This window comes from Talpa europaea (genome assembly GCF_964194135.1).
Source record: "Talpa europaea genome assembly, chromosome: 11".
Lineage (NCBI taxonomy): Eukaryota > Metazoa > Chordata > Mammalia > Eulipotyphla > Talpidae > Talpa > Talpa europaea.
Window position 1 is genome coordinate 8,539,544 of NC_140078.1, and position 11,725 is coordinate 8,551,268.

The 11,725-nt window shown below is 53.7% G+C and overlaps 1 protein-coding gene across 5 annotated transcripts in view; it reads left to right on the forward strand.

Annotated features, from left to right (window-relative positions):
- The window catches only part of SULF2 (sulfatase 2), a gene marked incomplete at both ends in the record, with an annotated part of 59,572 nt that extends 51,869 nt beyond the window's left edge, over nt 1-7,703 (forward strand). Inside the window, 11 exons of one of the 5 annotated variants that reach the window (XM_084247311.1) lie at nt 121-310; nt 1,145-1,373; nt 1,472-1,571; nt 2,008-2,102; nt 2,909-2,968; nt 3,341-3,510; nt 3,621-3,763; nt 4,762-4,885; nt 6,590-6,623; nt 6,844-6,897; nt 7,673-7,703. In XM_084247311.1, the coding sequence (XP_084103437.1) occupies nt 121-310; nt 1,145-1,373; nt 1,472-1,571; nt 2,008-2,102; nt 2,909-2,968; nt 3,341-3,510; nt 3,621-3,763; nt 4,762-4,885; nt 6,590-6,623; nt 6,844-6,897; nt 7,673-7,703 (1,230 nt within the window). The remainder of the gene's footprint in view (nt 1-120; nt 311-1,144; nt 1,374-1,471; nt 1,572-2,007; nt 2,103-2,908; nt 2,969-3,340; nt 3,511-3,620; nt 3,764-4,761; nt 4,886-6,589; nt 6,624-6,843; nt 6,898-7,672) is intronic. The other 4 variants (XM_084247312.1, XM_084247313.1, XM_084247314.1 and 1 more) reach the window with 4 other exon arrangements.
- Nucleotides 7,704-11,725: the final 4,022 nt, after the last annotated feature.

Below are 11,725 nucleotides of genomic sequence, written 5' to 3' on the forward strand. Positions count from 1 at the left end.
CGGTGCCCAGGACGGCGCTTCTGGGAGCCGGGGGTCCCCGTGCAGGCCCCGGGGTGGGGGCGCCTGGGTGGGCGGGCGGGCGCGCCGGGGAGCCGGGCCTGAGCCGAGCGTGTCCGGCAGAAGTGGCAGTGCGTGGAGGACGCCACGGGCGCGCTGAAGCTGCACAAGTGCAAGGGCCCGGCGCGGCCGGGCGGCAGGGCCCTCTCGAACCTGGTGCCCAAGTACTACCGGCCGGGCAGCGAGGCCTGCTCCTGCCCCGGGGACGACAAGCTCAGCCTGGCCGGGCGCCGCAAGAAGATCTTCAAAAAGAGTAAGTGGCGGGGCTGGGGAGCAGGGGGTGCGGCGGACCCCACCCCCCCGCCGGCCACCTGTTCCGGGGTGGAGGGCCACCGGGCAGGGAGCCGGGGGTGGGGGGGGCGCGGGGCCTCGGGCCTTGGCAAGGCTCACGCCAGACCAGGAGCTGGAAGCCTGTCCCGGGCCGTCCCCGGACCACGCCTGCTCTTTCCCGGTTCACGGCGACGTTTCGATTCGATGTTTTCACATCCACCTTCCTTTTCCCCATTTTCCATCATTGCTGTGTTCGCCCGTCACACGCCCCCCGAGAGAATGCCACTCAGAGGCGCTTCCAGTTCTAGCCCTAAAACACCTTCCTCGCCCCAAAAGGCACCCCCATGCCCAGGAGGCAGTCACGGCCCGCGCCCTCCATTGGCCGCTTCACATAAACGGAATCGCTGTGGCCTTGGGGTCTGGCTGCTCTCACACACCGGGCTTCTGACCTTCCCCTGTGCACCCCTTAACACACAGGACAAGAGCACGGGGGGGGGTTGGGGTCTAGTCCAGCTGTGCCCCCACTATGTCCCTGCGCCCCGGCTCTGCCGGCAGCTCCAGGGCCTCAAGGAACCCCTTCCCGTCCCCGCCGACCAGGCCGCTGGCCCGGCGCGCTGCAGCTCGTCTCTCCGTGTGGGGCTCTTTCTTGAATGATCCCGAGCCAGTTCCTAAGCGAATCTCCTTGAGGTCCTGCCCCCGGGGTACACCTCATGCGCCCCCGAGTCTCGGGCAGCTCGCGTCTCTGGGCGGCGTCTGCGGCCCGGTGCGCCGGACCAGCCCTTCCCGCCTCCTCACCCCGCCGCCCCTCCGACGCCAGAGTACAAGGCCAGCTACGCCCGCCATCGCGCCGTCCGCTCCGTGGCCATCGAGGTGGGCGGCGAGGTGCACCACATCAGCCTGGACGCCGCCTTCCAGCTTCGCAACCTCAGCAAGCGGCACTGGCCGGGGCACCCCGAGGACCAAGACGACAAGGACGGAGGGGACTTCAGTGGCACCGGGGGCCTTCCGGACTACTCAGCCCCCAACCCCATTAAAGTGACACATCGGTGAGAAGTCCAGGCGGAGGTCGGGTGTGGAGGGGCCCCCGCGCTTCTCAGGCCCCGGCTGGTGTCCCCTCAGGGCGACATGTGGTCCCTTTCTCGAGCAGGTGCTACATCCTAGAGAACGACACGGTCCAGTGTGACCTGGACCTGTACAGGTCCCTGCAGGCCTGGAAGGACCACAAGCTGCACATCGACCACGAGGTGGGGTCTGGCAGGGAGCAGGTTCTGCCAGGGGGCACCCGACACAGCGGGAGGGTGACGAGGCCCAGACCCTCCACTGGGGACAGGGCCTCAGTACCGGGTCAGGCGGCTTCCTCGACGCCAGAGGGAGGGCGGCAGTCGCCTCAAACCATGCTTAGTCCTCCCAATGGCCCGGGGGAGACAGGGACGTCCCCAGGGGCTGGCCTGGCTCTGGGGCGGGACAGGACAGGACGAGAATGGCTCGGGTTCTTTCACTGAAGCCCGGTGACTTCAGCAGGGGCCCCCCTCAGCACCCACAGATGCAGGCGCTAGCCCGAGGCCCCCAGGGACACAGGCTGCTGCTGCCGCTGAGCAAGAAGCAGGGCTGGGGGCGCAGGGGTCACTACCAGGCCCGGCCCCAGAGTTTCCAAGTCTCCTCCTCTTCCCCTCCCCTCAGATTGAAACTCTGCAGAACAAGATTAAGAACCTGAGAGAAGTTCGAGGTCACCTGAAGAAAAAGCGACCAGAAGAATGTGATTGCCACAAAATCAGGTGAGGGGCAACAGGGCGCCCAAGGAGGCCCCGTGCTCCTGCAGGACCTCTCCAGGGGACACAGCACCCCGTCTCCTCCCTCAGGGTGAGGGTACAGAGGTATCGGTAATAACTCACATGCGGCGCCAGCCCCGGCCACACCACCCCTCAGTGAGTAGGGTGCTCGGCACGTGGACCTGGTGCCCAGAAGGGAGACGCATCGTCTTCAGGAATTGCCCAAGGCCTGAGGCCTCCATCACCAGTGCAGGGAAACCCTGGCCCGGGGGTCTGCCCTCAGGAGCAGCCCTGTCCAAGGAGCCCCCGCTGGTTGTTCCTGTGCTGCCCAGCAGGGCACCACCACAGTGGCTGCAGAGCCCTCGAAGCACAGCCGGCATGAATGAAGAGTAATTGTGAGCACTAACTGTATTGAATAATCAGTACTAGTATTCAAGATGAACCCTCCCCAGGAGGCTGCCGGGTACCGGACCGGACAGCACAGCTGTAGAGTCTGCCACCTTCCCCGAAAGGGCATGAGAAATGGGGGTTCCCCCGCTGCTGGCCCTGAGTCGGCATGCAGTGGCAGGGCCTCGGGAGCAGCCTGGAGTGGGTGAGGCTGAGGGGGGCCAGGCCCAGCCTCCAGTCTTCAAGACTGACTTGGCCTGGGACCCACTGTCTGGCCTGAGGCTTCAACCAGGGTCTCCCAGCGCCCCCTTGCAGCGGAGCCAGCAGGAGGCTGCTGCCGGGAGTGGTGCCCTCCCCAGCATGGCCCCAGAGGCAGGCTGGCTCCCACAAGGTCGCCCTGAGACCGGGGTCGGGGTCTGTTGCAGCTACCACACCCAGCACAAAGGCCGCCTCAAGCACAAGGGCTCCAGCCTGCACCCTTTCAGGTGAGAGCCGGGGGCAGCCCAGGGAGACGGGGAGGCCCCCGGGAGGAGCTGCCCTGACTCGGGCCAACACAGAAAGGAAAGGAGGCCTTTCCCTGGGAAGTCGGGGGCAGCCCTGACGCGGTCTGACCCCCAGGTCCGCCGTGAGCGGTCTCCAAAGCCGGCCTGTGGCCGGAGGGGCCGTGTGGGCCAGGGCCGGGCGGGTCTCGCGCAGCCTCCGAGCAGGGGCCGTGGGCGAGCACCTTCCCTCAGAGGCCCCGCTGCGGTGCCCGCGGCCCCTTGGGCAGGAGGAGCGGAGGTTTAGGGTCATCCATCACTAGGAGGCCCGGGTGGGGACCCGAGGGAGGTATGAGGGGTGTGCCCCGTGTGCCCTAGGAAGGGGCTGCAGGAGAAGGACAAGGTGTGGCTGCTGCGGGAGCAGAAGCGCAAGAAGAAGCTGCGCAAGCTGCTCAAGCGCCTGCAGAACAACGACACGTGCAGCATGCCCGGCCTCACGTGCTTCACCCACGACAACCAGCACTGGCAGACGGCGCCGCTCTGGACTCGTGAGTGTCCTTCAGGCCTCGGTGCCCGACAGGAATGGGGGCCTGGGTGGGCCTGGACAAGAGTCCCCAAGGGCGGCGCGCTCAGGGCTCTCCCCCCTCCCCCCCTGCAGTGGGGCCCTTCTGTGCCTGCACCAGCGCCAACAACAACACGTACTGGTGCATGAGGACCATCAACGAGACCCACAACTTCCTCTTCTGTGAATTTGCAACCGGCTTCCTGGAGTACTTCGATCTCAACACAGACCCCTACCAGGTAAGGAGGACCCGCCGGTGAAGCCCAGACTCGAGGTAGCAGGTGCCCCCAGGGAGAGTAACGCGTTCCCGGTGTGTCATCCGAAGACAGGAGGGCAAGGGCTCTGGATGCCTGGCTGCTTCCTCTCTGCCTCCCTCGTCTGAAAGCCAGCTCTTGAGCAGGCTTCATAGGAACTTGGGGAGAGGGAGAACTGTAGGTTCAGGGCTCCCGTGGTCGGGGAGCGCACGGGTAACAGGCAAGGCCGACACCTGCCCAGCTCTTTCCTCACTGCTTCCGCATGTTAACTCTCCTGCACACCCACATCACCTACGACGAAAGGAGCCAGTCTCTGGCGGCCGGGACGTGAGTCCCTCTGAATGCAGAGGGTTACCACGCCCGGTGTCGGAGCCTCGGCTGCTCAGTAGGGCAGCCCCGGGACAGCCCAGAACCCGGGGTTCCAAGGAAATCCTGATGGTTTTTCCCTGAACTCTGATTTTTAAATGCCAGCAACTCCACTGCTTTGTTTTAATCACCACAAGCTGCCGGTCTTTCTCCTTAAGTAGGGGGTGGCCAAGGGGGATGTGGGTCAGTGGGTCCCGGGCGGCTCCTGATAGGAGAGGACCCAGGTCGCTTGCCATCCCTCCCACCCCCCGCACCACACGGCTGCTTCCCTTTGAGAAGAACCAGGCAGGTACAAGCGAAGGTGCTAGAAACGGGGCTGGGAAGAGCTGCTTCCTTCCGAGGCCTGGTCATTCCCCGGTGGCGCCCCCAGGAGCCCCGCTGAAGCACACAGGCGATCTTTCATGAGCTTTCTCAGGGGAGTGGAGCTGGTGGGCCTGGGAGCAAAAGGGTGGCCTCAGAGATTCCAAATTCAGGCCTTTGCCAGAGGCTGGCATGAGCAGGCCACCGTCCTCTGGCACTTTCTACCCCCAATTCGCCTGAGATTAGCCCCTGGTTGGTAGAAGAGGCTGGGGAGGGGGCCCTACACACAGCTGCCGACAGCCTCCTTCCCCAACCAGCTGATGAACGCCGTGAACACGCTGGACAGGGACGTGCTGAATCAGCTGCACGTACAGCTCATGGAGCTGAGGAGCTGCAAGGGCTACAAGCAGTGCAACCCCCGGACTCGGAACATGGACCTGGGTGAGTAGGTGCCCCAACACAGGGCCTGCCGAAAGCGGGGGAAGTCATGTCTAGTCTGAAGTGTGAACCTGGAATCCCCAGGAGCCCGGGGTGGGATGGCTGAAGACCAATCACTGGGTTGGGTCTGGAGGCCCCATCCAGGCAATTGGCTTTCCATGGGCTGTGGTTCCTCAGAAAGGCCTCTGAGCCATGGGCAGAAAACACATGGAATTCTTTCACATTTTTCCCTTTTGTTCATTTATTCATTCAACAAACATTTGTTGCGAACTTAAACTTGGAACCCTACCAGAAGGTGCACGTTTGCCACGTGAGAGGCAAACACTAGTAGGGACAGGTCTCTTGCTTGTGTGGAGTGAGCAAAACAGGATGTGATAGTGTGACAATGGGAGGGGGTCAGGGGTGGCTCCCTCCAGGAAGTGACCTTTGAACTGAGTCGTGACAAAGCAGCAGATGTCAACCAGAGAGAAAAGTGGGGGGCTAGCCTTAAGAGATTTGAAGTGGAGACTCTGAGGCCTGTTGAAGTTGCAGAAAGTCTGCAGCCAGAGCCAGGAGGGTGGTGGCAGGGCCTGGTGGCGGCAGGGAGGCCGGGGAAAGGGCTCGAATTCATAGTACTATCATGCAGTCAGATGCAGGGTTTCAGCCAGGGAGTGAGATGCGACACTTGCCGAAGGGGACCGTGATGGGGAGTCGGGAAAATAATACTTACCTGGGAGACCTGGCGGGGGGCTGGACTCTGGTGGTAGCAGTGAGAACAGAGCAGATGCTTCTCTCGGTGGGGAAGCCCACAGAACGCGGTGAAGAGGGAGGGGTCAGAAGTGAGGGGTCCGCCAACTCACGGGCTTTATGTGGCGTAGGCGACATCGGAGACTCCGCTGAAGTTCAGGATGCCAATCAGATACGAAGACGGTTTTTAAAAGCTAAAGGAAGCTATTTACTAGCCACAAAACATGCACAGGGAGCAGCCCTCCAGCCTGCGGAGGGCCTTGAGGAGCGCTGGTCTGTATCTCGGGCCCCTAGAGCTCCTCTTGGGAAGAGGCCAGCAGCCTAGAAGAATCGCGATGCTGTCGTCAGCTGGTTACAAACAGGCCAGCGCTTATGCGCCCACGGACCCCGTGGCAGAGAAATGCAGCTGGAAAGGGGGGCTCATCATCACAGCTCTCACCAGGGCCCCCCCACCGTGGTCATGGGGGGACTGCAGTCCTGAGTGCATCAGGCGTTCATGGGTGCACACCAGCCTGACCCTCCCGGTGCCAACCCTGGGGGAATCAAGTCCTTGTTTTGTGAATGAGGAGCGCGAGCAGGCGGGCCGGTTCCAAAGCCTGCGCGCTTGGTCTCACTGCCGTGGCCTCTAGGAAACCTGCCGGGCGTATGCGTCCAGAAGTGGGCTCTCCCTTCTGCCCTGCTTTTCCCAGGGCCCCAGCCTGCTGCTGCTTAGGGGTTCATGCCCATTCGTGCCTCCCCCACAAGGCCAATGCTGAAAGACCAAATCAGGTCCTGAAACTGGTCAGGCGAGCCCAGATTGCAGACAAGGTACAAGGCTTGCTATGGGTGCTAGGAAAAGCTCACCTCATATGCCACCATCAACCAGGGTTTCCGATAAAAAGCTTAACGTATCTTTAAAAAAGGCAAATGGGAAGGTGGAAAGTTTGTCATGTGCCGTTTTGTCCTAAATCACATTCTATTTTGTTCATCTCTCTCGTTTAGGACTTAAAGATGGAGGAAGCTATGAGCAATACAGGTACCAGTTTTGTTTTTAAAGCCTGAGGCAGGCCCCACATCTTGGCCCACCTAGTCTAAACTCTGAGGCTGCATGTGTTCCAGGGAGACCCAGCCCTTATTCGGCTCTGCCAGGGGCTCGCTCCCCCAAGAGTTCTCCTTTGTGTAGCTCTTTGGGGGTGACTTACTTCTCTCTTGGTGATGGTTAACACTCATTCTCCTTTTGACACCTGAAAACTTAGGCAGTTTCAGCGTCGAAAGTGGCCAGAAGTGAAGAGACCTTCTTCCAAATCACTGTGAGTTGAGGAGCCAGCTTAGAAGTGTAGACCTGGCTCCTGCTTGCTTGTCTTGCCAGGCTGTTCTGTGTGCGTGCGGGTTCCTAGCATGTCGCGTGCTCCACTAACCCAGAGGAAGCCTGTCCCATAACATGTTTAGACCGATGCCTTGTCTAACACTGTTCTGAGACAGTAACCGGTGCTCAGTAAACTCCAGGTGTTCCTTGGAGGTGGAGCAGCGTTTAGATCCATAAAGGCTGTGGCGCGTGCGCGCGCCTCGGTTCAGAGTGGAGCAGGTCGGCCAGCCTCACTCGCGGGTATCGAAAACATCCAAGCTGCTCTCCAGCGGCCAGGGTAGGGGGGTGGCAGTGGAGGTGGCGCTCCAGTCTAAGAGAACCGCACAAATGGGGCTGCATTTTGTCTAGTTGAATCCTCTAAATCATCAAATCATTGGAAAAGCAAAACCCGGAGTTAGGTTTAAACAGTGGCAACTAATCTGCCGCTAATTGCCAGGCAAGCGGACCTCATCCGTGAGCTGCCATCTGCAATCGCTGGTCTACCATTTCTTTCTTCATGCGCCTATAAACCCGTGTGGCTTTAACAGGACAGTAAGCCAGCTAAGTTTCTCTGGTGCTCCCTGAGTGAAGGCACATGATCTTTAAATGCCAGTTAACTGGGCATGTTAAGCAAAGAACTGACAATCCAGCTCTTAGGCGGTAACAAGCCCTTCCCGGGTGACCTAGAAGTATTCTAAGCAGCATGGCAAACACTGAGATGAGTCTGCTTTGTTCTACAGGGGACAGCTGTGGGAAGGCTGGGAAGGTTAGGAAGCACGAGGCGGCCCTCCAAACACAGACATCGTCTGAGCGTACAGGCAGTGAGACGCTGCAGATAATTCCATCAAGCAGGCCTACACGTTAGCCAGGAGGTCTGAGAGACAACTCGCTTTCAGTCAACATGGCAGATTCTGGAAGAGAACCATCAGGAGTAGTGATACTTCAAGTTCATTTTTGCCCCTGCTTTTGCTTTGGATTATACTTCACCAGCTGCACAAAAGGCATCTTCATACCCAAGTCGCCACTAACCCTCTCAACAAGGGAAAAACAAAATTTTTCTTGGAAATCTCCCCCAAAGGGTGAAAGTCACTGGAATTTTTTTTTTTTTTAAATCATAGGGGAAAAACAACCCCGTTTTAAATCCTTGTAATTTCTGGTTCATCACGAACTAAGCAGCAGGACAGAGGCAACTTACCGATGCCGGATCCAGCGCAGACTCAGCAGTGAGTCCGGAGCACAGAGGCAACCTCTCTCTAGCTGTGCGCTCCTGGTTGCCTCTGAAGAAACTGACTTCACTGTATATATGTGACTATTTACGTGTAACCAGCGTGGGAACTTTTAGGGGAATCTGACTAATAAGAAAACCCAGTTTTCAAGCGTGGTGGTGTCAATAAATGCTCAGTGGCCAGTGTAAAAGAAAACTCCTTGCAGTTGTGGCCATTTCTATTCCTGCCCGGCTATCACCTCCCCAGTATTCATTCCTTTGTTACCTGTTCCAGACCTGATGTTTTTTAAAGTACTGAAAAGAAATGATGTATGTCCCAAGTTTTAACAAAATTGTATTTGTAAAGAAATTTTGTAGTCTATTGTCATACAATGTTCAAAACCGCAGCCAATGGCCAGCAGTTGGTATGAGGTAAATTGACATTTTGTAAAAGGCCATTCTTGGGAGTCTTTTGGTGTGTTTGGTTTTTTGTTGTTGTTTTTTTTTTTTTTTTTTAAGGCTACCAGTGAATACCTTCTTGGAAGCAGATGCCTTGGGTTTAGAGGGCTTTTTAAAGGGGACTAGATAATGGGCTGTAAATTAATGATTAAAATTTACCACACTTCAGGGGCCTCACAGGTAAGTCTCTCAGTCCACTGTATCAAGAATTTCACTTTTTTGAGGAGTATTAATCAACTGCACAGCAATTCACCTCAACCAAGACAAGCCTTCTTTGGGCCAGGTGGTCTAACCTTGTAAAGACAGCCGTCAGAATTCCAGAATGGAAGAAGCAGGAGTCATCGCCCCAATAACAAATCCGGAGGCGACCCCAAGCACTCCTTTTTGAGTAAGTTCTGCGTTTTCAACGCCCCAAAGCCGCCTCATGTAAGTCTGCTTTTAACCTCACCGAAACTACTATCAACATTTGATACAGACTTGCTTATTAACCTTTTCTTTCACCCTTAGTCTAGTAGGGAATTATATTTTAAAAAGAAAAAGGCAAGCTCTTAAGCTTCAATTTTAAATAGAAACCTTTATTTACAACGACATCCAAAAGCGATCAGCGAAGCAGTCATAGCTTACACCCAACCATCTCATAAGTTATCCCACCTGATTTGGATTCTTTGCATTGTAAAGAATGATTTAGATTTTAAGCAACATTTAATGTAAACTTGATTGAAACTGAATTCATTCTCAATACTGTAAGTCAATTCCTGAGAATTTAAATATTGCTCTCAGAATGACATTTTCATTCACTTCGAAATTCTACACACTAGAGAGAAAACACCCTGCTCGTTATTAAACATCTGCCTTTAGCTGAACAGCAGCTCTTATTCCTCTGCAGCAGGGGGAACTCACCTATCTTAGAGGTTTCACGCCTATGAATTTCCCACTTGTCAACATAACTGATGGCTTCTGCAAATAAAAAGGGAACTGGACAGGCATCTGGGGAACTGGCAGTTCTGTCTACTCCCCAGCTGCACCTATTTCTGGATCAAAACTTCTAGGACAGCAAGTCAATTATGTTCTATAATATCCTACCCCTATACACCCCAACTCACCTTAGACATTAAATAATGATTAAGCAGTCCTGGATTGATATTTACACCATTCCATCACGATGCACAATTTAGAAAAGTGGCATCATAATATGAACATTAACAATGAATTCCTATTATTTCAAAGGAAGAAACATGTATCTCCTTTATATCATTTTGATCTTTATAAAATATATATTTATATTTATATATCTTTGGATTCAGCAAAAAAGTAGGTACTGGAAATATCTCACATTCTAAAAGCAGATGCAAAGATTAGTTTACCCAACAGATACCAAGGTTTAAAAAAGTGGTGGGAGGTGACGAGAGGTAGGCAGCAGGAGTACAAAGAGAATTATCCAAAAAAGATAAAAGGGCAAAAAGATAAAAACAAATTATCTCAAGACTGCGTCTATTAAAAGAAAATCAAAACCTTAAGTTTGCACCAATAAAATGAAAAAGTAGAAAATATAAAAACATAATCACTTCACTTTTCTTCCATATAAAAAGGGAGTGCTGCCTTCCAGGTAGCCTGGAGTCAGGACTGAGGAAAAGAATCATAAAACTTTGTTTTGTTTTTAATTTTTTTAAAGGAAAGGTAAGAAGAGCACCATTCTACTCCTCCCCACACACCACTTACAGGGAAGTCCAGCTCCACACTGCCACTACAGAGCCTCCGAAGACACTGACTCGGCCATGCGTCTCCAGACAGCAGAGTGTGTTGTCTGCAAAGTGCAGGCCACTGTGATGGAAGTTTATGGATATACAATCTAAGGTTTACTTTTAACAAGTGGGGTGTGGGGAGGCTGGTGTCGAACTCGCATCTACTCAAGTGGTAGTTCTGCAAATACCGGATCTCACTTATAAGAAAGTCAGAAATTAAATGATCTTACCTTCAGAAACACCTTGAAAGACTGGCTAAATGTGTGAAATTAAAAATTTAAAAATTAACTGGCTCTAAGTTATTGCTAGAAAATGACACCAAGGCTAGCCAGAAACATGCGAAAAGTCATATGTATTCCCAAAACCCAATTTCATTCAACTGTTGGAAACCGGTAAATAAATCAAATAAAAGGAGTGAAACTCAGTATTTCTCCCTATTCTCAACTTCGTCGGACCAGCATCAAGGAGTAGCAACAGCAGAACAGGCAGAGGGCTGGAGAGGGGGCACGCACAGGCACTCAGCTCTGAACTAGGACAACTTGGCTGTTGTGGGGGGCAAGTGCCCTAAGAAATAACCACGACACTATTCTAATTCTCAGGGATGGAGAAAGGATCACATCAGTGGAATGACAGGACAGTTGAGCCAACACGGAAACCACACATCAAGGATTCTTCTCCTGAGATCTCAATGTGGGATTCTGGTCTAGCAACCAAAACCTTAGAGCACGCCTGAAGTGGATGAAGAGAAAGCATATGCAAATTTCTTTTTAATACCATGAGTTGCTACTGTTTAATTTATGGACTGCTTAAAATCCCAAGGTTCTTTTTTAAATCAAACTGCTTGATTTTCAAATTCTTGATAGCTATTTTTAAAAGTTTTCCCCCGTATCTATTTTTCCCCCCAAATTAACAAAGTGCTTAGTTCTGGCAGAGGAATTTTTTTAAAAAAATTAAAATGCCTACATCTAAACAAACAATTTCTTCAAAAAGCTTTGAGACGAGATTGAAAAGAGCGAGGCATCTAGGGTGGGGGAGGGAGAGCTGTGGACCACTGCCCCTCCGCCAGGCCACAAAATTCAGGTGACGTCTCTGCCGTTTGTAGCCTCGCCGCATTGAGCTCATTGAAATCAACAATGTTAAATATTTAGCTTCACAAACTCTGTAAAAATGAGTTATGACCTACAAAAAAAAAAAAAAAGTATGTACATATTTTACATAATATCTTAAAGGTCATATTTACAAAAGAAAATCTATTCACAGAAACACTTCGAGATTCTGATTCAGAATGCAGTACCTGGCCTTGGTTTTCTGCAGTTTATTTTCCAAAAGCATTATTGCTCTACCATATAGGCAAAGGGTGACACCGGTACTTTCAACAAGAAGAAGAA